Source organism: Myxine glutinosa, chromosome 3, assembly GCF_964187855.1.
Source record: "Myxine glutinosa chromosome 3, kmMyxGlut1.1, whole genome shotgun sequence".
Lineage (NCBI taxonomy): Eukaryota > Metazoa > Chordata > Myxini > Myxiniformes > Myxinidae > Myxine > Myxine glutinosa.
In genome coordinates, this window is record NC_136263.1 from 29,967,735 (window position 1) to 29,992,117 (window position 24,383).

The 24,383-nt window shown below is 40.9% G+C and overlaps 1 protein-coding gene across 1 annotated transcript in view; it reads left to right on the plus strand.

Annotated features, from left to right (window-relative positions):
* Positions 1-24,383, plus strand: part of LOC137423956 (uncharacterized) — a 138,402-nt gene that overhangs the window by 91,758 nt on the left and 22,261 nt on the right. Inside the window, exons 3-4 of the mRNA XM_078773557.1 lie at positions 13,572-13,696; positions 14,320-15,079. Coding sequence (XP_078629683.1) covers positions 13,572-13,696; positions 14,320-15,079 — 885 coding nt within the window. The remainder of the gene's footprint in view (positions 1-13,571; positions 13,697-14,319; positions 15,080-24,383) is intronic.

The window sequence follows — 24,383 nt, forward strand, 5'->3', positions numbered from 1 at the left end:
GAGGTGTTTTTAATTTCGTGGCTGTGAGGTGTTTTTAATTTCGTGGCTGTGAGGTGTTTTTATTTAGTGTTTCATGGCTGTGAGGTGTTATTAATTTCGTGGTGGTGAGGTGTTTTTAATTTCGTGGCTGTGAGGTGTTTTTATTACGTGTTTCATGGCTGTGAGGTGTTTTTATTACGTGTTTCATGGCTGTGAGGTGTTTTTAATTTCGTGGCTGTGAGGTCTTTTTAATTTCGTGGCTGTGAGGTGTTTTTATTTTCGTGGCTGTGAGGTGTTTCAAATTTTGTGGCTGTGAGGTGTTTTAATTTCGTGGCTGTGAGGTGTTTTTATTTAGTGTTTCATGGCTGTGAGGTGTTATTAATTTCGTGGTGGTGAGGTGTTTTTATTTTCGTCGCTGTGAGGTGTTTTTATTACGTGTTTCATGGCTGTGAGGTGTTTTTAATTTGGTGGCTGTGAGGTGTTTTTATTACGTGTTTCATGGCTGTGAGGTGTTTTAATTTCGTGGCTGTGAGGTGTTTTAATTTCGTGGCTGTGAGGTGTTTTTATTTAGTGTTTCATGGCTGTGAGGTGTTATTAATTTCGTGGTGGTGAGGTGTTTTTCTTTTCGTCGCTGTGAGGTGTTTTTATTACGTGTTTCATGGCTGTGAGGTGTTTTTAATTTGGTGGCTGTGAGGTGTTTTTATTACGTGTTTCATGGCTGTGAGGTGTTTTAATTTCATGGCTGTGAGGTCTTTTTAATTTGGTGGCTGTGAGGTGTTTTTATTACGTGTTTCATGGCTGTGAGGTGTTTTAATTTCATGGCTGTGAGGTCTTTTTAATTTCGTGGCTGTGAGGTGTTTTAATTTCGTGGCTGTGAGGTGTTTTTATTACGTATTTCATGGCTGTGAGGTGTTTTTATTACGTGTTTCATGGCTGTGAGGTGTTTTTAATTTCGTGGCTGTGATGTGTTTTTAATTTTGTGGCTGTGAGGTGTTTTTAATTTTGTGGCTGTGAGGTCTTTTTAATTTCGTGGCTGTGAGGTGTTTTTAATTTCGTGGCTGTGATGTGTTTTTATTACGTGTTTCATGGCTGTGAGGTGTTTTTAATTTCGTGGCTGTGAGGTGTTTCTAATTTTGTGGCTGTGAGGTGTTTTTAATTTCGTGGCTGTGAGGTCTTTTTAATTTCGTGGCTGTGAGGTGTTTTTAATTTCGTGGCCGTGAGGTGTTTTTAATTTCGTGGCTGTGAGGTGTTTTAATTTCGTGGCTGTGAGGTGTTTTTATTTAGTGTTTCATGGCTGTGAGGTGTTTTTAATTTCGTGGCTGTGAGGTGTTTTTAATTTTGTGGCTGTGAGGTGTTTTTAATTTTGTGGCTGTGAGGTGTTTTTATTTTCATCGCTGTGAGGTGTTTTTAATTTCGAGGCTGTGAGGTGTTTTTAATTTTGTGGCTGTGAGGTGTTTTTAATTTTGTGGCTGTGAGGTGTTTTTAATTTCGTGGCTGTGAGGTGTTTTTAATTTCGTGGCTGTGAGGTGTTTCTAATTTTGTGGCTGTGAGGTGTTTTTAATTTCGTGGCTGTGGGGTGTTTTTAATTTTGTGGCTGTGAGGTGTCTTTAATTTCGTGGCTGTGAGGTGTTTTTATGACGTGTTTCATGGCTGTGAGGTGTTTTTAATTTTGTGGCTGTGAGGTGTTTTAATTTCGTGGCTGTGAGTTGTTTTTATGACGTGTTTCATGGCTGTGAGGTGTTTTTATTACGTGTTTCATGGCTGTGAGGTGTTTTTAATTTCGTGGCTGTGAGGTGTTTTAATTTCGTGGCTGTGAGGTGTTTTTATTACGTGTTTAATGGCTGTGAGGTGTTTTTATTACGTGTTTCATGGCTGTGAGGTGTTTTTAATTTCGTGGCTGTGAGGTCTTTTTAATTTCGTGGCTGTGAGGTGTTTTTATTTTCGTGGCTGTGAGGTGTTTTTAATTTCGTGGCTGTGAGGTGTTTTTAATTTCGTGGCTGTGAGGTGTTTTTAATTTCATGGCTGTGAGGTGTTTTTAATTTCGTGGCTGTGAGGTGTTTTTATGTTCGTCGCTGTGAGGTGTTTTTAATTTCGTGGCTGTGAGGTTTTTTTTAATTTTGTGGTTGTGAGGTGTTTTTCATTTTGTGGCTGTGAGGTGTTTTTAATTTTGTGGCTGTGAGGTGTTTTTATTTTCGTCGCTGTGAGGCGTTTTTAATTTCGTGACTGTGAGGTGTTTTTAATTTCGTGGCTGTGAGGTGTTTCTAATTTTGTGGCTGTGAGGTGTTTTTAATTTCGTGGCTGTGAGGTGTTTTAATTTCGTGGCTGTGAGGTGTTTTTATTTAGTGTTTCATGGCTGTGCGGTGTTTTTATTACATGTTTCATGGCTGTGAGGTGTTTTTAATTTCGTGGCTGTGAGGTCTTTTTAATTTCGTGGCTGTGAGGTGTTTTTGATTTTGTGGCTGTGACGTGTTTTTAATTTCGTGGCTGTGAGGTGTTTTTAATTTTGTGGCTGTGACGTGTTTTTAATTTCGTGGCTGTGAGGTGTTTCTAATTTTGTGGCTGTGAGGTGTTTTTAATTTTGTGGCTGTGACGTGTTTTTAATTTCGTGGCTGTGAGGTGTTTCTAATTTTGTGGCTGTGAGGTGTTTTTAATTTCGTGGCTGTGAGGTGTTTTTAATTTCGTGGCTGTGAGGTCTTTTTAATTTTGTGGCTGTGAGGTGTTTTTAATTTCGTGGCTGTGAGGTGTTTTTATTACGTGTTTCATGGCTGTGAGGTGTTTTTAATTTCGTGGCTGTGAGGTGTTTTTAATTTCGTGGCTGTGAGGTGTTTTAATTTCGTGGCTGTGAGGTGTTTTTATTTAGTGTTTCATGGCTGTGAGGTGTTATTAATTTTGTGGTGGTGAGGTGTTTTTAATTTTGTGGCTGTGAGGTGTTTTTAATTTCGTGGCTGTGAGGTGTTTCTAATTTTGTGGCTGTGAGGTGTTATTAATTTCGTGGCTGTGAGGTGTTTTTAATTTTGTGGCTGTGAGGTGTTTTTAATTTCGTGGCTGTGAGGTGTTTTTATTACGTGTTTCATGGCTGTGAGGTGTTTTTATTACGTGTTTCATGGCTGTGAGGTGTTTTTAATTTCGTGGCTGTGAGGTCTTTTTAATTTCGTGGCTGTGAGGTGTTTTAATTTCGTGGCTGTGAGGTGTTTTTATTACATGTTTCATGGCTGTGAGGTGTTTTTATAACGTGTTTCATGGCTGTGAGGTGTTTTTAATTTCGTGGCTGTGAGGTCTTTTTAATTTCGTGGCTGTGAGGTGTTTTTATTTTCGTGGCTGTGAGGTGTTTTTAATTTCGTGGCTGTGAGGTGTTTTTAATTTCGTGGCTGTGAGGTGTTTTTTTTACGTGTTTCATGGCTGTGAGGTGTTTTTATTACGTGTTTCACGGCTGTGAGGTGTTTTTAATTTCGTGGCTGTGAGGTCTTTTTAATTTCGTGGCTGTGAGGTGTTTTTAATTTCGTGGCCGTGAGGTGTTTTTAATTTCGTGGCTGTGAGGTGTTTTAATTTCGTGGCTGTGAGGTGTTTTTATTTAGTGTTTCATGGCTGTGAGGTGTTTTTAATTTCGTGGCTGTGAGGTGTTTTTAATTTTGTGGCTGTGAGGTGTTTTTAATTTTGTGGCTGTGAGGTGTTTTTATTTTCATCGCTGTGAGGTGTTTTTAATTTCGAGGCTGTGAGGTGTTTTTAATTTTGTGGCTGTGAGGTGTTTTTAATTTTGTGGCTGTGAGGTGTTTTTAATTTCGTGGCTGTGAGGTGTTTTTAATTTCGTGGCTGTGAGGTGTTTTTAATTTCGTGGCTGTGAGGTGTTTCTAATTTTGTGGCTGTGAGGTGTTTTTAATTTCGTGGCTGTGGGGTGTTTTTAATTTTGTGGCTGTGAGGTGTCTTTAATTTCGTGGCTGTGAGGTGTTTTTATGACGTGTTTCATGGCTGTGAGGTGTTTTTAATTTTGTGGCTGTGAGGTGTTTTAATTTCGTGGCTGTGAGTTGTTTTTATGACGTGTTTCATGGCTGTGAGGTGTTTTTATTACGTGTTTCATGGCTGTGGGGTGTTTTTAATTTCGTGGCTGTGAGGTGTTTTAATTTCGTGGCTGTGAGGTGTTTTTATTACGTGTTTAATGGCTGTGAGGTGTTTTTATTACGTGTTTCATGGCTGTGAGGTGTTTTTAATTTCGTGGCTGTGAGGTCTTTTTAATTTCGTGGCTGTGAGGTGTTTTTATTTTCGTGGCTGTGAGGTGTTTTTAATTTCGTGGCTGTGAGGTGTTTTTAATTTCGTGGCTGTGAGGTGTTTTTAATTTCATGGCTGTGAGGTGTTTTTAATTTCGTGGCTGTGAGGTGTTTTTATGTTCGTCGCTGTGAGGTGTTTTTAATTTCGTGGCTGTGAGGTTTTTTTTTATTATGTGGTTGTGAGGTGTTTTTCATTTTGTGGCTGTGAGGTGTTTTTAATTTTGTGGCTGTGAGGTGTTTTTATTTTCGTCGCTGTGAGGCGTTTTTAATTTCGTGACTGTGAGGTGTTTTTAATTTCGTGGCTGTGAGGTGTTTCTAATTTTGTGGCTGTGAGGTGTTTTTAATTTCGTGGCTGTGAGGTGTTTTAATTTCGTGGCTGTGAGGTGTTTTTATTTAGTGTTTCATGGCTGTGCGGTGTTTTTATTACATGTTTCATGGCTGTGAGGTGTTTTTAATTTCGTGGCTGTGAGGTCTTTTTAATTTCGTGGCTGTGAGGTGTTTTTGATTTTGTGGCTGTGACGTGTTTTTAATTTCGTGGCTGTGAGGTGTTTTTAATTTTGTGGCTGTGACGTGTTTTTAATTTCGTGGCTGTGAGGTGTTTCTAATTTTGTGGCTGTGAGGTGTTTTTAATTTTGTGGCTGTGACGTGTTTTTAATTTCGTGGCTGTGAGGTGTTTCTAATTTTGTGGCTGTGAGGTGTTTTTAATTTCGTGGCTGTGAGGTGTTTTTAATTTCGTGGCTGTGAGGTCTTTTTAATTTTGTGGCTGTGAGGTGTTTTTAATTTCGTGGCTGTGAGGTGTTTTTATTGCGTGTTTCATGGCTGTGAGGTGTTTTTAATTTCGTGGCTGTGAGGTGTTTTTAATTTCGTGGCTGTGAGGTGTTTTAATTTCGTGGCTGTGAGGTGTTTTTATTTAGTGTTTCATGGCTGTGAGGTGTTATTAATTTTGTGGTGGTGAGGTGTTTTTAATTTTGTGGCTGTGAGGTGTTTTTAATTTCGTGGCTGTGAGGTGTTTCTAATTTTGTGGCTGTGAGGTGTTATTAATTTCGTGGCTGTGAGGTGTTTTTAATTTTGTGGCTGTGAGGTGTTTTTAATTTCGTGGCTGTGAGGTGTTTTTATTACGTGTTTCATGGCTGTGAGGTGTTTTTATTACGTGTTTCATGGCTGTGAGGTGTTTTTAATTTCGTGGCTGTGAGGTCTTTTTAATTTCGTGGCTGTGAGGTGTTTTAATTTCGTGGCTGTGAGGTGTTTTTATTACATGTTTCATGGCTGTGAGGTGTTTTTATAACGTGTTTCATGGCTGTGAGGTGTTTTTAATTTCGTGGCTGTGAGGTCTTTTTAATTTAGTGGCTGTGAGGTGTTTTTATTTTCGTGGCTGTGAGGTGTTTTTAATTTCGTGGCTGTGAGGTGTTTTTAATTTCGTGGCTGTGAGGTGTTTTTTTTTACGTGTTTCATGGCTGTGAGGTGTTTTTATTACGTGTTTCATGGCTGTGAGGTGTTTTTAATTTCGTGGCTGTGAGGTCTTTTTAATTTCGTGGCTGTGAGGTGTTTTTAATTTTGTGGCTGTGACGTGTTTTTAATTTCGTGGCTGTGAGGTGTTTCTAATTTTGTGGCTGTGAGGTGTTTTTAATTTCGTGGCTGTGAGGTGTTTTTAATTTCGTGGCTGTGAGGTCTTTTTAATTTTGTGGCTGTGAGGTGTTTTTAATTTCGTGGCTGTGAGGTGTTTTCATTACGTGTTTCATGGCTGTGAGGTGTTTTTAATTTCGTGGCTGTGAGGTGTTTTTAATTTCGTGGCTGTGAGGTGTTTTTATTTAGTGTTTCATGGCTGTGAGGTGTTATTAATTTTGTGGTGGTGAGGTGTTTTTAATTTTGTGGTTGTGAGCTGTTTTTAATTTTGTGGCTGTGAGGTGTTTTTAATTTTGTGGCTGTGAGGTGTTTTTATTTTCGTCGCTGTGGGGCGTTTTTAATTTCGTGACTGTGAGGTGTTTTTAATTTCGTGGCTGTGAGGTGTTTCTAATTTTGTGGCTGTGAGGTGTTTTTAATTTCGTGGCTGTGAGGTGTTTTAATTTCGTGGCTGTGAGGTGTTTTTATTTAGTGTTTCATGGCTGTGCAGTGTTATTAATTTTGTGGTGGTGAGGTGTTTTTAATTTTGTGGCTGTGAGGTGTTTTTAATTTCGTGGCTGTGAGGTGTTTCTCATTTTGTGGCTGTGAGGTGTTTCTAATTTTGTGGCTGTGAGGTGTTTTTAATTTCGTGGCTGTGGGGTGTTTTTAATTTTGTGGCTGTGAGGTGTTTTTAATTTCGTGGCTGTGAGGTGTTTTTATTTTCGTCGCTGTGAGGTGTTTTTAATTTCGTGGCTGTGAGGTGTTTTTAATTTTGTGGCTGTGAGGTGTTTTAATTTCGTGGCTGTGAGGGGTTTTTAATTTTGTGGCTGTGAGGTGTTTTTATTTTCGTCGCTGTGAGGTGTTTTTAATTTCGTGGCTGTGAGGTGTTTCTAATTTTGTGGCTGTGAAGTTTTTTTATTTTCATCGCTGTGAGGTGTTTTTAATTTCGTGGCTGTGAGATGTTTTTAATTTTGTGGCTGTGAGGTGTTTTAATTTCGTGGCTGTGAGGTGTTTTTATTTAGTGTTTCATGGCTGTGAGGTGTTATTAATTTCGTGGTGGTGAGGTGTTTTTAATTTTGTGGCTGTGAGGTGTTTTTATTTTCGTCGCTGTGAGGTGTTTTTAATTTCATGGCTGTGAGGTGTTTTTAATTTTTTGGCTGTGAGGTATTTTTAATTTCGTGGCTGTGAGGTGTTTTTAATTTTGTGGCTGTGAGGTGTTTTTAATTTCGTGGCCGTGAGGTGTTTTTAATTTCGTGGCTGTGAGGTGTTTTAATTTCGTGGCTGTGAGGTGTTTTTATTTAGTGTTTCATGGCTGTGAGGTGTTATTAATTTCGTGGCTGTGAGGTGTTTTTAATTTTGTGGCTGTGAGGTGTTTTTAATTTCGTGGCCATGAGGTGTTTTTATTTTCGTCGCTGTGAGGTGTTTTTAATTTCATGGCTGTGAGGTGTTTTTAATTTTTTGGCTGTGAGGTGTTTTTAATTTCATGGCTGTGAGGTGTTTTTAATTTTGTGGCTGTGAGGTGTTTTTAATTTTGTGGCTGTGAGGTGTTTTTAATTTCGTGGCTGTGAGGTGTTTCTAATTTTGTGGCTGTGAGGTGTTTTTAATTTCATGGCTGAGAGGTGTTTTTAATTTTGTGGCTGTGAGGTGTTTTTAATTTCGTGGCTGTGAGGTGTTTTTAATTTTGTGGCTGTGAGGTGTTTTTAATTTTATGGCTGTGAGGTGTTTTTAATTTCGTGGCTGTGAGGTGTTTTTAATTTCGTGGCTGTGAGGTGTTTTTAATTTCGTGACTGTGAGGTGTTTTTAATTTCGTGGCTGTGAGGTGTTTTTAATTTTGTGGCTGTGAGGTGTTTTTAATTTTGTGGCTGTGACGTGTTTTTAATTTTGTGGCTGTGAGGTGTTTTTAATTTTGTGGCTGTGGGGTGTTTTTAATTTCATGGCTGTGAGGTGTTTTTAATTTTGTGGCTGTGAGGTGTTTTTAATTTCGTGGCTGTGAGGTGTTTTTAATTTCGTGGCTGTGAGGTGTTTTTAATTTTGTGGCTCTGAGGTGTTTTTAATTTTGTGGCTGTGAGGTGTTTTTAATTTTGTGGCTGTGAGGTGTTTTTAATTTTGTGGCTGTGAGGTGTTTTTAATTTTGTGGCTGTGAGGTGTTTTTATTTTCGTGGCTGTGAGGTGTTTTTAATTTCGTGGCTGTGAGGTGTTTTTAATTTCATGGCTGTGAGGTGTTTTTAATTTCGTGGCTGTGAGGTGTTTTTAATTTTGTGGCTGTGAGGTGTTTTTATTTTCGTCGCTGTGAGGTGTTTTTAATTTTGTGGCTGTGAGGTGTTTTTAATTTTGTGGCTGTGAGGTGTTTTTATTTTCGTGGCTGTGAGGTGTTTTTAATTTTGTGGCTGTGAGGTGTTTTTAATTTTGTGGCTGTGAGGTGTTTTTAATATTGTGGCTGTGAGGTGTTTTTAATTTCGTGGCTGTGAGGTGTTTTTAATTTCGTGGCTGTGAGGTGTTTTTAATTTCGTGGTTGTGAGGTGTTTTTAATTTCGTGGCTGTGAGGTGTTTTTAATTTCGTGGCTGTGAGGTGTTTTTAATTTCGTGGCTGTGAGGTGTTTTTAATTTTGTGGCTGTGAGGTGTTTTTAATTTCGTGGCTGTGAGGTGTTATTAATTTCGTGGTGGTGAGGTGTTTTTAATTTCGTGGCTGTGAGGTGTTTTTAATTTCGTGGCTGTGAGGTGTTTTTAATTTCGTGGCTGTGAGGTGTTTTTAATTTCGTGGCTGTGAGGTGTTTTTAATTTTGTGGCTGTGAGGTGTTTTTAATTTCGTGGCTGTGAGGTGTTTTTAATTTCGTGGCTGTGAGGTGTTTTTAATTTCGTGGCTGTGAGGTGTTTTTATTTAGTGTTTCATGGCTGTGAGGTGTTTTTAATTTCGTGGCTGTGAGGTGTTTCTAATTTTGTGGCTGTGAGGTGTTTTTAATTTCGTGGCTGTGAGGTCTTTTTAATTTCGTGGCTGTGAGGTGTTTTTAATTTCGTGGCCGTGAGGTGTTTTTAATTTCGTGGCTGTGAGGTGTTTTTAATTTCGTGGCTGTGAGGTCTTTTTAATTTCGTGGCTGTGAGGTGTTTTTAATTTCGTGGCCGTGAGGTGTTTTTAATTTCGTGGCTGTGAGGTGTTTTAATTTCGTGGCTGTGAGGTGTTTTTATTTAGTGTTTCATGGCTGTGAGGTGTTTTTAATTTCGTGGCTGTGAGGTGTTTTTAATTTTGTGGCTGTGAGGTGTTTTTATTTTCATCGCTGTGAGGTGTTTTTAATTTCGAGGCTGTGAGGTGTTTTTAATTTTGTGGCTGTGAGGTGTTTTTAATTTTGTGGCTGTGAGGTGTTTTTAATTTCGTGGCTGTGAGGTGTTTTTAATTTCGTGGCTGTGAGGTGTTTTTAATTTCGTGGCTGTGAGGTGTTTCTAATTTTGTGGCTGTGAGGTGTTTTTAATTTCGTGGCTGTGGGGTGTTTTTAATTTTGTGGCTGTGAGGTGTCTTTAATTTCGTGGCGGTGAGGTGTTTTTATGACGTGTTTCATGGCTGTGAGGTGTTTTTAATTTTGTGGTTGTGAGGTGTTTTAATTTCGTGGCTGTGAGTTGTTTTTATGACGTGTTTCATGGCTGTGAGGTGTTTTTATTACTAGTGCAGCGGCATAGCAAAAATTTAAGAAGAATTGTGCATTTTGTGATGGAAGCACCAAATTTGGCACAATGATAGAATGTTATATTTAGAACATTTTCAGATATGGAACCACTTTGAAATTCACCCAAGGTCGCCGCCATATTGGATTTCAAAATGGCGGCTTAAAAAATCTGTAACCCTTAGGGGGGGTGGCGGAAACAAATCCTACAGGCACAATTATTGCCCCATTCGCCCTATATCTTTTCTAACATCAGTAGACACATTACAGCGGCGATTCTGAGCTCAAGGGAACATCTAAGGGTCTGGGGAGTGAAAAATTTGAAAATTTCGGCCAAAAATACCCCTAAAAGAGGTCATTTGGTGTCAAATTTCAGGGGGAGTCGTGTATTGTCCTGTAGATAAAACATGCTGGTCCGTTGATTAACCCCTAATTAAACGACTTTTTTGTTTGTTTGCTCCATCCAGGTTTCAATCATGTCGAAGCAGTTCAAGTTAGTTCATGTTACCAAGCATGTAACTTCAACGCCAAAGACGCCACTGGACTGGGAACTCTGTGTTCTGTGTCAAGTTGATATAGGAGAGTCCCTACAGTGTCCTGCTGTCACGAAAAGAACTGATGCAGGTGCTGGATACAAGACACTTGAAGACAATCTATCAGCATTCAATAAACTAGGCAAGCTGCCACAAGACGTGGACTTGCAACGACTGGATGAAGGCCAAGGGATAGCTGCCACTCTAGCTGCCCACCAAGCCAAGTGGCACAAGTCATGCAGGGTGAAATATAACACTACCAAGCTACAGCGGGTACAGAAGAGAAGTCATCCAGAGGGAAGCCCTATCCCCAGTACAATCACAGATAAGTACAAGCTTACTAGGTCTCAGGCAGCTTGTGTTGATAGCATATGCGACAATTTGTGCTTCTTCTGCCAGCAAGAGCTTGGTTTGGAGTTTCATCAAGCAGCGGCATTGGAACTAGATAAACACGTTCGCAAGGCTGCAGAGTTTCTTCAGGATACCACTTTGTTAGCCCAACTGAGTGCTGGGGACATGGTCGCAAGAGAGGCCAAGTACCATAAGAAATGTTTGACATCCCTATACAACCGCATGAGGGCAGCAAAAAAGCTTGCTGAGCAAAGCCAGAGCACGGTAGATGTCATTTCAGCAATAGTCCTTGCTGAACTGGTAACGTACATAGAGGAAACTGCTAAAGAAGAAGACACTGCTCCTGTATTCAAGATGGCAGACCTCACCAAGCTCTACACAATGAGAATGGAACAGTTCGGAGTTGTGCTGGAAACACGAGTCCATACAACCAGACTCAAGGAGCGTATCCTGGCACACTTCCCTGATCTGCAGGAGCACAGGCAGGGAAGAGATGTCCTGCTGGTGTTTCAGGAAGACATTGGCAGTGCATTAGCCAAGGCATGTCAACATGATATTGACAGTGATGTTGTGCACCTGGCACGAGCTGCAGGGATTATAAGGAAGGATATGTTCCAGTCATCTCAGCCTTTCAATGGGTCCTTCTCAAACAAATGTCAAGAAGAGTCTGTGCCACAACTGCTGCTGACAATGGTCTCCATGATTTTAGAGGGCGCAGGCATCAAAGATCAGGCATGTCAGTCATCGGCATCGGCGTCTGTGACAATAGCTCAACTTCTCAAATACAACAGTGTGAAGCATGAGAGGAGAGGTGCAGGCACAGACGTACGACACAGCATTAGTCAAGAGACTCCTTTGCCAATATATCTTGGCTTGATGCTTCAAGCCCATACGAGAAAGAGGGAACTGGTTGACACATTATCTGGACTAGGGATCAGCATTGCCTATGATAGAGTGCTACGGATCTCTGCAGAGCTGGGGAACGGGGTCTGTCAGCGCTTTCGGGCGGAGAAGGTGGTCTGTCCCCCAAAGCTCCGCGGTGGAGTGTTCACCACATCAGCTGTGGATAATATAGACCACAATCCCAGTTCCACGACAGCACACGACTCCTTCCACGGAACTGGTATTTCATTGATACAACATCCAGACTATGACAATCAAGGCACAGACCGAGGTATTGTCATCATCGGGGGTGTCTCAAATGTCAAGACTGTGGAGGACCTTCCACGGTATTACACAGATGTACAACCAGTTAGTTCACTTGCCAAAAGCCACCCTGTACCAGCTGGAACCCAGGCGTCGCTGCAGAGGAATCCTGCACAAGCTGAACTGGATAAAGAGAAGAGGTGGCTCCAGACTGTGAAGGATGCATGTGACAGTGGTGACACACAGAATCCAGGAAACATTTCTTGGGCTGCACATCACGCAGAGAACCAATCGGCCAAGGATACTAGTATCACAGTCACACCCACTGCCTTGCTTCCCCTCTTCCATGACCAAGCCCACTCAGTGCCAATGATCCGCCATGCCATGGATGTCGTGAAAGCAGCGATCAATGAGCTAAACCCTGGACAGATACCTGTCGTCACACTGGACCAACCACTTTATGCGATCGCCAAGCAGGTGCAATGGAACTGGCCAGACACACATGGTGAAGATCTCTTTGTGGTCATACTGGGTGGTCTACACACAGAGATGGCAGCTTTGAAGACAGCAGGAGACTGGCTGCAAGACAGCGGTTGGACACAGGCATTGGTTCAGGCAGAGATAGCAACAGCTGGCACAGCAGACTCCTTCTTGCGTGCAGCTCACGTCAGCCGTACAAGACGCGCCCACCAAGTAACTGTTGCTGCCCTACACATACTGCAGCATCGTGCATATGACATATACAACGAAAGAGCAACTGCAAGAGATGAGGAACCATTGGAGTTCGAGGCATGGTGTGACCAGAGAGCAGCGGCATGTCCACAGTTTCAGTACTGGGCCACTGTACTTAACCTGGAGCTCTGTATACTCCTCTACATACGTTCACTGAGAGAGTCCAACTTCACGCTGTACATGGACACCCTACCAGAGCTAGCTGCATGGTTCGCTGCATTGGACCATATCCACTATGCTCGCTGGTTACCAGTCCACATCAGGGACATGGTTGGCATTGCAGAGAAACACCCAGATGTTGCTGCCAAGTTCCATGCGGGGCACTTCACATCCAAGAAGACTAGGCATGCTTTCTCCACCATCTCCCTAGACCAGGCTCATGAACAAAACAATGCCACGGTCAAAGGCGATGGCGGGGCAGTGGGCCTAACTGAAAATCCAAGTGCCCTTCGACGGTGGATGGTGGCTGGCCCCGAAGTTGCTCGGGTCATCACAGAATTTGAGACCTCACAGCAACTGCGCCAAAGGGGAGAGCACACCCACCACCATGAGCAAACCGACAGTGTGCAGAAGAAGTTCGTCCAAGATGTCCGTGCACTGACAACAGTCATCGAAGAGATGGGCAGCCCCTTTGAAGAAGAAAGCACAGATTTGCTGGTCCTGGGCACACTGGAGATCTTGGGCCCAGCTGTTGTAGATACTGTGCGTACAGCTGTACAGATTGGGAGAGATCAGTTCCATTCATTTGAGAAGGAACGTCTGGCAGACAGATCCAAGCCACTCAATGATGTCATCAAACGCAACAAACTCCTGTTGTTTTCATCCATCAAGGTCAAAGCTGCCCAGAAGAGCAAACAACAAGTAGCCTCTGCAAAGAGTGATTCAGAGCTCTTCTCCAGACTATACATCGCATGCCAAACCAGAGATGGGGGTCTCGAGCAGTTCTTCAAACATGAGAACAGCGCACATCCGCCAGCACTCTCGCAAAATGGACAGCTCCGCTTTGGTTCCAAAGCTGACTTGTTGCAGCCCTTAGAACAGCTTGTCGAAACAAAGTCGGACCCACCACAAGTATCTTCTGTGATCCTCGATGGAGCTGTAATAGTTCAAATGCTGAGCCCAGGCCAGACCAAAACATTTCTTGACTATGCCACAAAAGTATTCGTTCCATACATTATGTCACAGCTTCAACATCGATCTCGTCTCGATCTAGTGTGGGACCGCTATGCAAAGTCAGGCAGCCTGAAGGCAACTGCAAGGACCAACAGAGGCAAGGGAATACGCAGACGTGTCACTGGCTCTGCCCTCCTACCAGGCAACTGGCACAGTTTCCTCCGTGTCGACGAGAACAAGGAGGAACTCTTCAGCTTTCTGTCTAAGCAGGTCACGGAGTCCATCGATGTGCCAGACAAACAGCTGATTGCTACTGACGGTGAACAGGTAATGTGCATGATGTATGTTAGTGTGTGTTAGTGAAAGTGTGTGTATGTGTCTGGGTGGTGAGAGTGGGTGCGTGCCTGCTTGTGTGTTTGAGAGTGTGTGTACAATCTTCTGTGGTTTCAGTACATATTATACAATGTATTATTGATTTATGCTGTTGTAGAGTAAATTCTTACCCACATATGTGTATTCTTTTCATATAATTTAATTTTGATTATATAATCCCGATTTGTATTATCTATTCGGAATAATATTTTGTATTGTATATATAATCTTTAGCTGTCCACGGTACACTCCCTCAAATTGTTAAGAAAGGCCTATTGGCCATAGTGTTCTTGAATTGCTTTTTTCTTTCCTGGCATCTTGGGGGAGTGTACACGAACAGGCTACTGTTATATGTGCAATGTCATATTGTATGATTTCATGTGTTTGATGCCAAGTAAATAACAATAATAATAATAATAATAATAATAATTGCCCTGTATTTATGTACTTGAAATAATGTACTGAAATAAATTAATAAATGTTATGCAGATTCATGTCAGGTTTTATTCGTGACCACCTACACCAAAGGAATTCACATTTAATTTACATCACGGTATTGTTCATGCTTACACCAACAGGTCATTGCTGTACCACCATGTGCAGACACAGCCGCTTTGGCCCCGTGCAATCACGAGGAAGCAGACACGCGCATGATGCTCCACGCAGCAGCTGCTATGAAATCTGGACACCGCAGAGTACTCATCCGCACCGTGGACACAGATGTGGTGGTTCTCGCTGTGTGGATGGCCCAGGAGCTTAATGAGGTAGTGGACGAACTCTGGTTAGCGCTTGGAACCGGAAAGAACTTCCGCTACATAGCAGCACATGAGCTGTCTGCTACCCTGGGACCAGACAAAGCCAAGGCACTGCCAATCTTCCATGCAATCACAGGGTGTGATACCGTCTCGAGCTTTGCAGGTCGTGGCAAGAAAACAGCATGGGCAGTATGGGAAACTTTTCCAGAAGTGACCAATGCATTCCTGGACCTGGCATCTGCACCAAGTGAGATCTCTGAGGATACACTGGCAACCCTGGAGAGATACGTAGTGCTTCTGTACGACCGCACATGCACATGTTCTGAGGTGAATCTGGCAAGAAAGAAACTCTTTGCAAAGAAATCTCGATCCATTGAAGCAATACCTCCAACACAGGCCGCCCTAGTACAACACGTGAAGAGAGCAACTTACCAGGGTGGACATTGTTGGGGACAGTCTCTTGTCCCACACTGCTATCTCCCATCACCATGCGACTGGGGGTGGGTGGACAATGACGGACAGTTCGATCCTCTGTGGACAACACTACCAGAAGCTGCCAAATCCTGCTATGAACTCATCTGTTGTGGGTGCGAAAACGGTTGCAGTGGGAGATGCAAGTGCAAGAAAGCGGCTCTGAAATGCACAGCACTGTGTGCCTGTGATGGTGACTGCTCACATTGAGTTGGAACTGTGACACTTGGCATGACGATGCAATACGCTCGCTAGTTCTCTTGCTGAACGTGTGTATACAATGTACGTAATATGGGATTATCAGTTGCTTATGTGCATTAAAACATATTTCAATACAACCATTCAATTCATTGACCTCAGAAATGTACATCTAGACACCAGAATCAAGTATCTAGCTGGCATAGAACCAGAGATATCGGTCAGCAGATTTTCGGAAGCCGCCATCTTGGAATCCAATATGGCGTCAGTAAATCAACTTCTAAGTAGAACCATTCAATTCCTTGACCTCAAGTTTGTACATCCAGACACTAAAATCAAGGCTGTAGCTGGTATAGAACCAGAAATATTTGTAATTAAAGATTTTTAAGCCGCCATTTTGAAATCCAATATGGCGGCCACATTGGGGTGAATTCCAAAGTGGTTCCATATCTGAAAACGTTCTCCATATAATATTCTATCATTCTGCCAAATTTGGTGCTTCCATCACAAAATGCACAATTGGTTTGCTATGCCGCTGCACTATACGTGTTTCATGGCTGTGAGGTGTTTTTAATTTCGTGGCTGTGAGGTGTTTTAATTTCGTGGCTGTGAGGTGTTTTTATTACGTGTTTAATGGCTGTGAGGTGTTTTTATTACGTGTTTCATGGCTGTGAGGTGTTTTTAATTTCGTGGCTGTGAGGTCTTTTTAATTTCGTGGCTGTGAGGTGTTTTTATTTTCGTGGCTGTGAGGTGTTTTTAATTTCGTGGCTGTGAGGTGTTTTTAATTTCGTGGCTGTGAGGTGTTTTTAATTTCATGGCTGTGAGGTGTTTTTAATTTCGTGGCTGTGAGGCGTTTTTAATTTCGTGACTGTGAGGTGTTTTTAATTTCGTGGCTGTGAGGTGTTTCTAATTTTGTGGCTGTGAGGTGTTTTTAATTTCGTGGCTGTGAGGTGTTTTAATTTCGTGGCTGTGAGGTGTTTTTATTTAGTGTTTCATGGCTGTGCGGTGTTTTTATTACATGTTTCATGGCTGTGAGGTGTTTTTAATTTCGTGGCTGTGAGGTCTTTTTAATTTCGTGGCTGTGAGGTGTTTTTGATTTTGTGGCTGTGACGTGTTTTTAATTTCGTGGCTGTGAGGTGTTTTTAATTTTGTGGCTGTGACGTGTTTTTAATTTCGTGGCTGTGAGGTGTTTCTAATTTTGTGGCTGTGAGGTGTTTTTAATTTTGTGGCTGTGACGTGTTTTTAATTTCGTGGCTGTGAGGTGTTTCTAATTTTGTGGCTGTGAGGTGTTTTTAATTTCGTGGCTGTGAGGTGTTTTTAATTTCGTGGCTGTGAGGTCTTTTTAATTTTGTGGCTGTGAGGTGTTTTTAATTTCGTGGCTGTGAGGTGTTTTTATTACGTGTTTCATGGCTGTGAGGTGTTTTTAATTTCGTGGCTGTGAGGTGTTTTTAATTTCGTGGCTGTGAGGTGTTTTAATTTCGTGGCTGTGAGGTGTTTTTATTTAGTGTTTCATGGCTGTGAGGTGTTATTAATTTTGTGGTGGTGAGGTGTTTTTAATTTTGTGGCTGTGAGGTGTTTTTAATTTCGTGGCTGTGAGGTGTTTCTAATTTTGTGGCTGTGAGGTGTTATTAATTTCGTGGCTGTGAGGTGTTTTTAATTTTGTGGCTGTGAGGTGTTTTTAATTTCGTGGCTGTGAGGTGTTTTTATTACGTGTTTCATGGCTGTGAGGTGTTTTTATTACGTGTTTCATGGCTGTGAGGTGTTTTTAATTTCGTGGCTGTGAGGTCTTTTTAATTTCGTGGCTGTGAGGTGTTTTAATTTCGTGGCTGTGAGGTGTTTTTATTACATGTTTCATGGCTGTGAGGTGTTTTTATAACGTGTTTCATGGCTGTGAGGTGTTTTTAATTTCGTGGCTGTGAGGTCTTTTTAATTTCGTGGCTGTGAGGTGTTTTTATTTTCGTGGCTGTGAGGTGTTTTTAATTTCGTGGCTGTGAGGTGTTTTTAATTTCGTGGCTGTGAGGTGTTTTTTTTACGTGTTTCATGGCTGTGAGGTGTTTTTATTACGTGTTTCATGGCTGTGAGGTGTTTTTAATTTCGTGGCTGTGAGGTCTTTTTAATTTCGTGGCTGTGAGGTGTTTTTAATTTCGTGGCCGTGAGGTGTTTTTAATTTCGTGGCTGTGAGGTGTTTTAATTTCGTGGCTGTGAGGTGTTTTTATTTAGTGTTTCATGGCTGTGAGGTGTTTTTAATTTCGTGGCTGTGAGGTGTTTTTAATTTTGTGGCTGTGAGGTGTTTTTAATTTTGTGGCTGTGAGGTGTTTTTATTTTCATCGCTGTGAGGTGTTTTTAATTTCGAGGCTGTGAGGTGTTTTTAATTTTGTGGCTGTGAGGTGTTTTTAATTTTGTGGCTGTGAGGTGTTTTTAATTTCGTGGCTGTGAGGTGTTTTTAATTTCGTGGCTGTGAGGTGTTTTTAATTTCGTGGCTGTGAGGTGTTTCTAATTTTGTGGCTGTGAGGTGTTTTTAATTTCGTGGCTGTGGGGTGTTTTTAATTTTGTGGCTGTGAGGTGTCTTTAATTTCGTGGCTGTGAGGTGTTTTTATGACGTGTTTCATGGCTGTGAGGTGTTTTTAATTTTGTGGCTGTGAGGTGTTTTAATTTCGTGGCTGTAAGTTGTTTTTATGACGTGTTTCATGGCTGTGAGGTGTTTTTATTACGTGTTTCATGGCTGTGGGGTGTTTTTAATTTCGTGGCTGTGAGGTGTTTTAATTTCGTGGCTGTGAGGTGTTTTTATTACGTGTTTAATGGCTGTGAGGTGTTTTTATTACGTGTTTCATGGCTGTGAGGTGTTTTTAATTTCGTGGCTGTGAGGTCTTTTTAATTTCGTGGCTGTGAGGTGTTTTTATTTTCGTGGCTGTGAGGTGTTTTTAATTTCGTGGCTGTGAGGTGTTTTTAATTTCGTGGCTGTGAGGTGTTTTTAATTTCATGGCTGTGAGGTGTTTTTAATTTCGTGGCTGTGAGGTGTTTTTATGTTCGTCGCTGTGAGGTGTTTTTAATTTCGTGGCTGTGAGGTTTTTTTTTATTATGTGGTTGTGAGGTGTTTTTCATTTTGTGGCTGTGAGGTGTTTTTAATTTTGTGGCTGTGAGGTGTTTTTATTTTCGTCGCTGTGAGGCGTTTTTAATTTCGTGACTGTGAGGTGTTTTTAATTTCGTGGCTGTGAGGTGTTTTAATTTCGTGGCTGTGAGGTGTTTTTATTTAGTGTTTCATGGCTGTGCGGTGTTTTTATTACATGTTTCATGGCTGTGAGGTGTTTTTAATTTCGTGGCTGTGAGGTCTTTTTAATTTCGTGGCTGTGAGGTGTTTTTGATTTTGTGGCTGTGACGTGTTTTTAATTTCGTGGCTGTGAGGTGTTTTTAATTTTGTGGCTGTGACGTGTTTTTAATTTCGTGGCTGTGAGGTGTTTCTAATTTTGTGGCTGTGAGGTGTTTTTAATTTTGTGGCTGTGACGTGTTTTTAATTTCGTGGCTGTGAGGTGTTTCTAATTTTGTGGCTGTGAGGTGTTTTTAATTTCGTGGCTGTGAGGTGTTTTTAATTTCGTGGCTGTGAGGTCTTTTTAATTTTGTGGCTGTGAGGTGTTTTTAATTTCGTGGCTGTGAGGTGTTTTTATTGCGTGTTTCATGGCTGTGAGGTGTTTTTAATTTCGTGGCTGTGAGGTGTTTTTAATTTCGTGGCTGTGAGGTGTTTTAATTTCGTGGCTGTGAGGTGTTTTTATTTAGTGTTTCATGGCTGTGAGGTGTTATTAATTTTGTGGTGGTGAGGTGTTTTTAATTTTGTGGCTGTGAGGTGTTTTTAATTTCGTGGCTGTGAGGTGTTTTTAATTTCGTGGCTGTGAGGTGTTTTTATTACGTGTTTCATGGCTGTGAGGTGTTTTTATTACGTGTTTCATGGCTGTGAGGTGTTTTTAATTTCGTGGCTGTGAGGTCTTTTTAATTTCGTGGCTGTGAGGTGTTTTAATTTCGTGGCTGTGAGGTGTTTTTATTACATGTTTCATGGCTGTGAGGTGTTTTTATAACGTGTTTCATGGCTGTGAGGTGTTTTTAATTTCGTGGCTGTGAGGTCTTTTTAATTTCGTGGCTGTGAGGTGTTTTTATTTTCGTGGCTGTGAGGTGTTTTTAATTTCGTGGCTGTGAGGTGTTTTTAATTTCGTGGCTGTGAGGTGTTTTTTTTTACGTGTTTCATGGCTGTGAGGTGTTTTTATTACGTGTTTCATGGCTGTGAGGTGTTTTTAATTTCGTGGCTGTGAGGTCTTTTTAATTTCGTGGCTGTGAGGTGTTTTTAATTTTGTGGCTGTGACGTGTTTTTAATTTCGTGGCTGTGAGGTGTTTCTAATTTTGTGGCTGTGAGGTGTTTTTAATTTCGTGGCTGTGAGGTGTTTTTAATTTCGTGGCTGTGAGGTCTTTTTAATTTTGTGGCTGTGAGGTGTTTTTAATTTCGTGGCTGTGAGGTGTTTTCATTACGTGTTTCATGGCTGTGAGGTGTTTTTAATTTCGTGGCTGTGAGGTGTTTTTAATTTCGTGGCTGTGAGGTGTTTTTATTTAGTGTTTCATGGCTGTGAGGTGTTATTAATTTTGTGGTGGTGAGGTGTTTTTAATTTTGTGGTTGTGAGCTGTTTTTAATTTTGTGGCTGTGAGGTGTTTTTAATTTTGTGGCTGTGAGGTGTTTTTATTTTCGTCGCTGTGGGGCGTTTTTAATTTCGTGACTGTGAGGTGTTTTTAATTTCGTGGCTGTGAGGTGTTTCTAATTTTGTGGCTGTGAGGTGTTTTTAATTTCGTGGCTGTGAGGTGTTTTAATTTCGTGGCTGTGAGGTGTTTTTATTTAGTGTTTCATGGCTGTGCAGTGTTATTAATTTTGTGGTGGTGAGGTGTTTTTAATTTTGTGGCTGTGAGGTGTTTTTAATTTCGTGGCTGTGAGGTGTTTCTCATTTTGTGGCTGTGAGGTGTTTCTAATTTTGTGGCTGTGAGGTGTTTTTAATTTCGTGGCTGTGGGGTGTTTTTAATTTTGTGGCTGTGAGGTGTTTTTAATTTCGTGGCTGTGAGGTGTTTTTATTTTCGTCGCTGTGAGGTGTTTTTAATTTCGTGGCTGTGAGGTGTTTTTAATTTTGTGGCTGTGAGGCGTTTTAATTTCGTGGCTGTGAAGGGTTTTTAATTTTGTGGCTGTGAGGTGTTTTTATTTTCGTCGCTGTGAGGTGTTTTTAATTTCGTGGCTGTGAGGTGTTTCTAATTTTGTGGCTGTGAAGTTTTTTTATTTTCATCGCTGTGAGGTGTTTTTAATTTCGTGGCTGTGAGATGTTTTTAATTTTGTGGCTGTGAGGTGTTTTAATTTCGTGGCTGTGAGGTGTTTTTATTTAGTGTTTCATGGCTGTGAGGTGTTATTAATTTCGTGGTGGTGAGGTGTTTTTAATTTTGTGGCTGTGAGGTGTTTTTATTTTTGTCGCTGTGAGGTGTTTTTAATTTCATGGCTGTGAGGTGTTTTTAATTTTTTGGCTGTGAGGTATTTTTAATTTCGTGGCTGTGAGGTGTTTTTAATTTTGTGGCTGTGAGGTGTTTTTAATTTCGTGGCCGTGAGGTGTTTTTAATTTCGTGGCTGTGAGGTGTTTTAATTTCGTGGCTGTGAGGTGTTTTTATTTAGTGTTTCATGGCTGTGAGGTGTTATTAATTTCGTGGCTGTGAGGTGTTTTTAATTTTGTGGCTGTGAGGTGTTTTTAATTTCGTGGCCATGAGGTGTTTTTATTTTCGTCGCTGTGAGGTGTTTTTAATTTCATGGCTGTGAGGTGTTTTTAATTTTTTGGCTGTGAGGTGTTTTTAATTTCATGGCTGTGAGGTGTTTTTAATTTTGTGGCTGTGAGGTGTTTTTAATTTTGTGGCTGTGAGGTGTTTTTAATTTCGTGGCTGTGAGGTGTTTCTAATTTTGTGGCTGTGAGGTGTTTTTAATTTCATGGCTGTGAGGTGTTTTTAATTTTGTGGCTGTGAGGTGTTTTTAATTTCGTGGCTGTGAGGTGTTTTTAATTTTGTGGCTGTGAGGTGTTTTTAATTTTATGGCTGTGAGGTGTTTTTAATTTCGTGGCTGTGAGGTGTTTTTAATTTCGTGGCTGTGAGGTGTTTTTAATTTCGTGACTGTGAGGTGTTTTTAATTTCGTGGCTGTGAGGTGTTTTTAATTTTTTGGCTGTGAGGTGTTTTTAATTTCGTGGCTGTGACGTGTTTTTAATTTTGTGGCTGTGAGGTGTTTTTAATTTTGTGGCTGTGAGGTGTTTTTAATTTTGTGGCTGTGGGGTGTTTTTAATTTCATGGCTGTGAGGTGTTTTTAATTTTGTGGCTGTGAGGTGTTTTTAATTTCGTGGCTGTGAGGTGTTTTTAATTTCGTGGCTGTGAGGTGTTTTTAATTTTGTGGCTCTGAGGTGTTTTTAATTTTGTGGCTGTGAGGTGTTTTTAATTTTGTGGCTGTGAGGTGTTTTTAATTTTGTGGCTGTGAGGTGTTTTTAATTTTGTGGCTGTGAGGTGTTTTTATTTTCGTGGCTGTGAGGTGTTTTTAATTTCGTGGCTGTGAGGTGTTTTTAATTTCATGGCTGTGAGGTGTTTTTAATTTCGTGGCTGTGAGGTGTTTTTAATTTTGTGGCTGTGAGGTGTTTTTATTTTCGTCGCTGTGAGGTGTTTTTAATTTTGTGGCTGTGAGGTGTTTTTAATTTTGTGGCTGTGAGGTGTTTTTATTTTCGTGGCTGTGAGGTGTTTTTAATTTTGTGGCTGTGAGGTGTTTTTAATTTTGTGGCTGTGAGGTGTTTTTAATTTTGTGGCTGTGAGGTGTTTTTAATTTCGTGGCTGTGAGGTGTTTTTAATTTCGTGGCTGTGAGGTGTTTTTAATTTCGTGGTGGTGAGGTGTTTTTAATTTCGTGGCTGTGAGGTGTTTTTAATTTCGTGGCTGTGAGGTGTTTTTAATTTCGTGGCCGTGAGGTGTTTTTAATTTTGTGGCTGTGAGGTGTTTTTAATTTCGTGGCTGTGAGGTGTTATTAATTTCGTGGTGGTGAGGTGTTTTTAATTTCGTGGCTGTGAGGTGTTTTTAATTTCGTGGCTGTGAGGTGTTTTTAATTTCGTGGCTGTGAGGTGTTTTTAATTTCGTGGCTGTGAGGTGTTTTTAATTTTGTGGCTGTGAGGTGTTTTTAATTTCGTGGCTGTGAGGTGTTTTTAATTTTGTGGCTGTGAGGTGTTTTTAATTTCGTGGCTGTGAGGTGTTTTTATTTAGTGTTTCATGGCTGTGAGGTGTTTTTAATTTCGTGGCTGTGAGGTGTTTCTAATTTTGTGGCTGTGAGGTGTTTTTAATTTCGTGGCTGTGAGGTATTTTTAATTTCGTGGCTGTGAGGTGTTTTTAATTTCGTGGCCGTGAGGTGTTTTTAATTTCGTGGCTGTGAGGTGTTTTTAATTTCGTGGCTGTGAGGTCTTTTTAATTTCGTGGCTGTGAGGTGTTTTTAATTTCGTGGCCGTGAGGTGTTTTTAATTTCGTGGCTGTGAGGTGTTTTAATTTCGTGGCTGTGAGGTGTTTTTATTTAGTGTTTCATGGCTGTGAGGTGTTTTTAATTTCGTGGCTGTGAGGTGTTTTTAATTTTGTGGCTGTGAGGTGTTTTTATTTTCATCGCTGTGAGGTGTTTTTAATTTCGAGGCTGTGAGGTGTTTTTAATTTTGTGGCTGTGAGGTGTTTTTAATTTTGTGGCTGTGAGGTGTTTTTAATTTCGTGGCTGTGAGGTGTTTTTAATTTCGTGGCTGTGAGGTGTTTTTAATTTCGTGGCTGTGAGGTGTTTCTAATTTTGTGGCTGTGAGGTGTTTTTAATTTCGTGGCTGTGGGGTGTTTTTAATTTTGTGGCTGTGAGGTGTCTTTAATTTCGTGGCGGTGAGGTGTTTTTATGACGTGTTTCATGGCTGTGAGGTGTTTTTAATTTTGTGGTTGTGAGGTGTTTTAATTTCGTGGCTGTGAGTTGTTTTTATGACGTGTTTCATGGCTGTGAGGTGTTTTTATGACGTGTTTCGTGGCTGTGAGTTGTTTTTATGACGTGTTTCATGGCTGTGAGGTGTTTTTATTACGTGTTTCATGGCTGTGAGGTGTTTTTAATTTCGTGGCTGTGAGGTGTTTTAATTTCGTGGCTGTGAGGTGTTTTTATTACGTGTTTAATGGCTGTGAGGTGTTTTTATTACGTGTTTCATGGCTGTGAGGTGTTTTTAATTTCGTGGCTGTGAGGTCTTTTTAATTTCGTGGCTGTGAGGTGTTTTTATTTTCGTGGCTGTGAGGTGTTTTTAATTTCGTGGCTGTGAGGTGTTTTTAATTTCGTGGCTGTGAGGTGTTTTTAATTTCATGGCTGTGAGGTGTTTTTAATTTCGTGGCTGTGAGGTGTTTTTATGTTCGTCGCTGTGAGGTGTTTTTAATTTCATGGCTGTGAGGTTTTTTTTAATTTTGTGGTTGTGAGGTGTTTTTCATTTTGTGGCTGTGAGGTGTTTTTAATTTTGTGGCTGTGAGGTGTTTTTATTTTCGTCGCTGTGAGGCGTTTTTAATTTCGTGACTGTGAGGTGTTTTTAATTTCGTGGCTGTGAGGTGTTTCTAATTTTGTGGCTGTGAGGTGTTTTTAATTTCGTGGCTGTGAGGTGTTTTAATTTCGTGGCTGTGAGGTGTTTTTATTTAGTGTTTCATGGCTGTGCGGTGTTTTTATTACATGTTTCATGGCTGTGAGGTGTTTTTAATTTCGTGGCTGTGAGGTCTTTTTAATTTCGTGGCTGTGAGGTGTTTTTGATTTTGTGGCTGTGACGTGTTTTTAATTTCGTGGCTGTGAGGTGTTTTTAAATTTGTGGCTGTGACGTGTTTTTAATTTCGTGGCTGTGAGGTGTTTCTAATTTTGTGGCTGTGAGGTGTTTTTAATTTTGTGGCTGTGACGTGTTTTTAATTTCGTGGCTGTGAGGTGTTTCTAATTTTGTGGCTGTGAGGTGTTTTTAATTTCGTGGCTGTGAGGTGTTTTTAATTTCGTGGCTGTGAGGTCTTTTTAATTTTGTGGCTGTGAGGTGTTTTTAATATCGTGGCTGTGAGGTGTTTTTATTACGTGTTTCATGGCTGTGAGGTGTTTTTAATTTCGTGGCTGTGAGGTGTTTTTAATTTCGTGGCTGTGAGGTGTTTTAATTTCGTGGCTGTGAG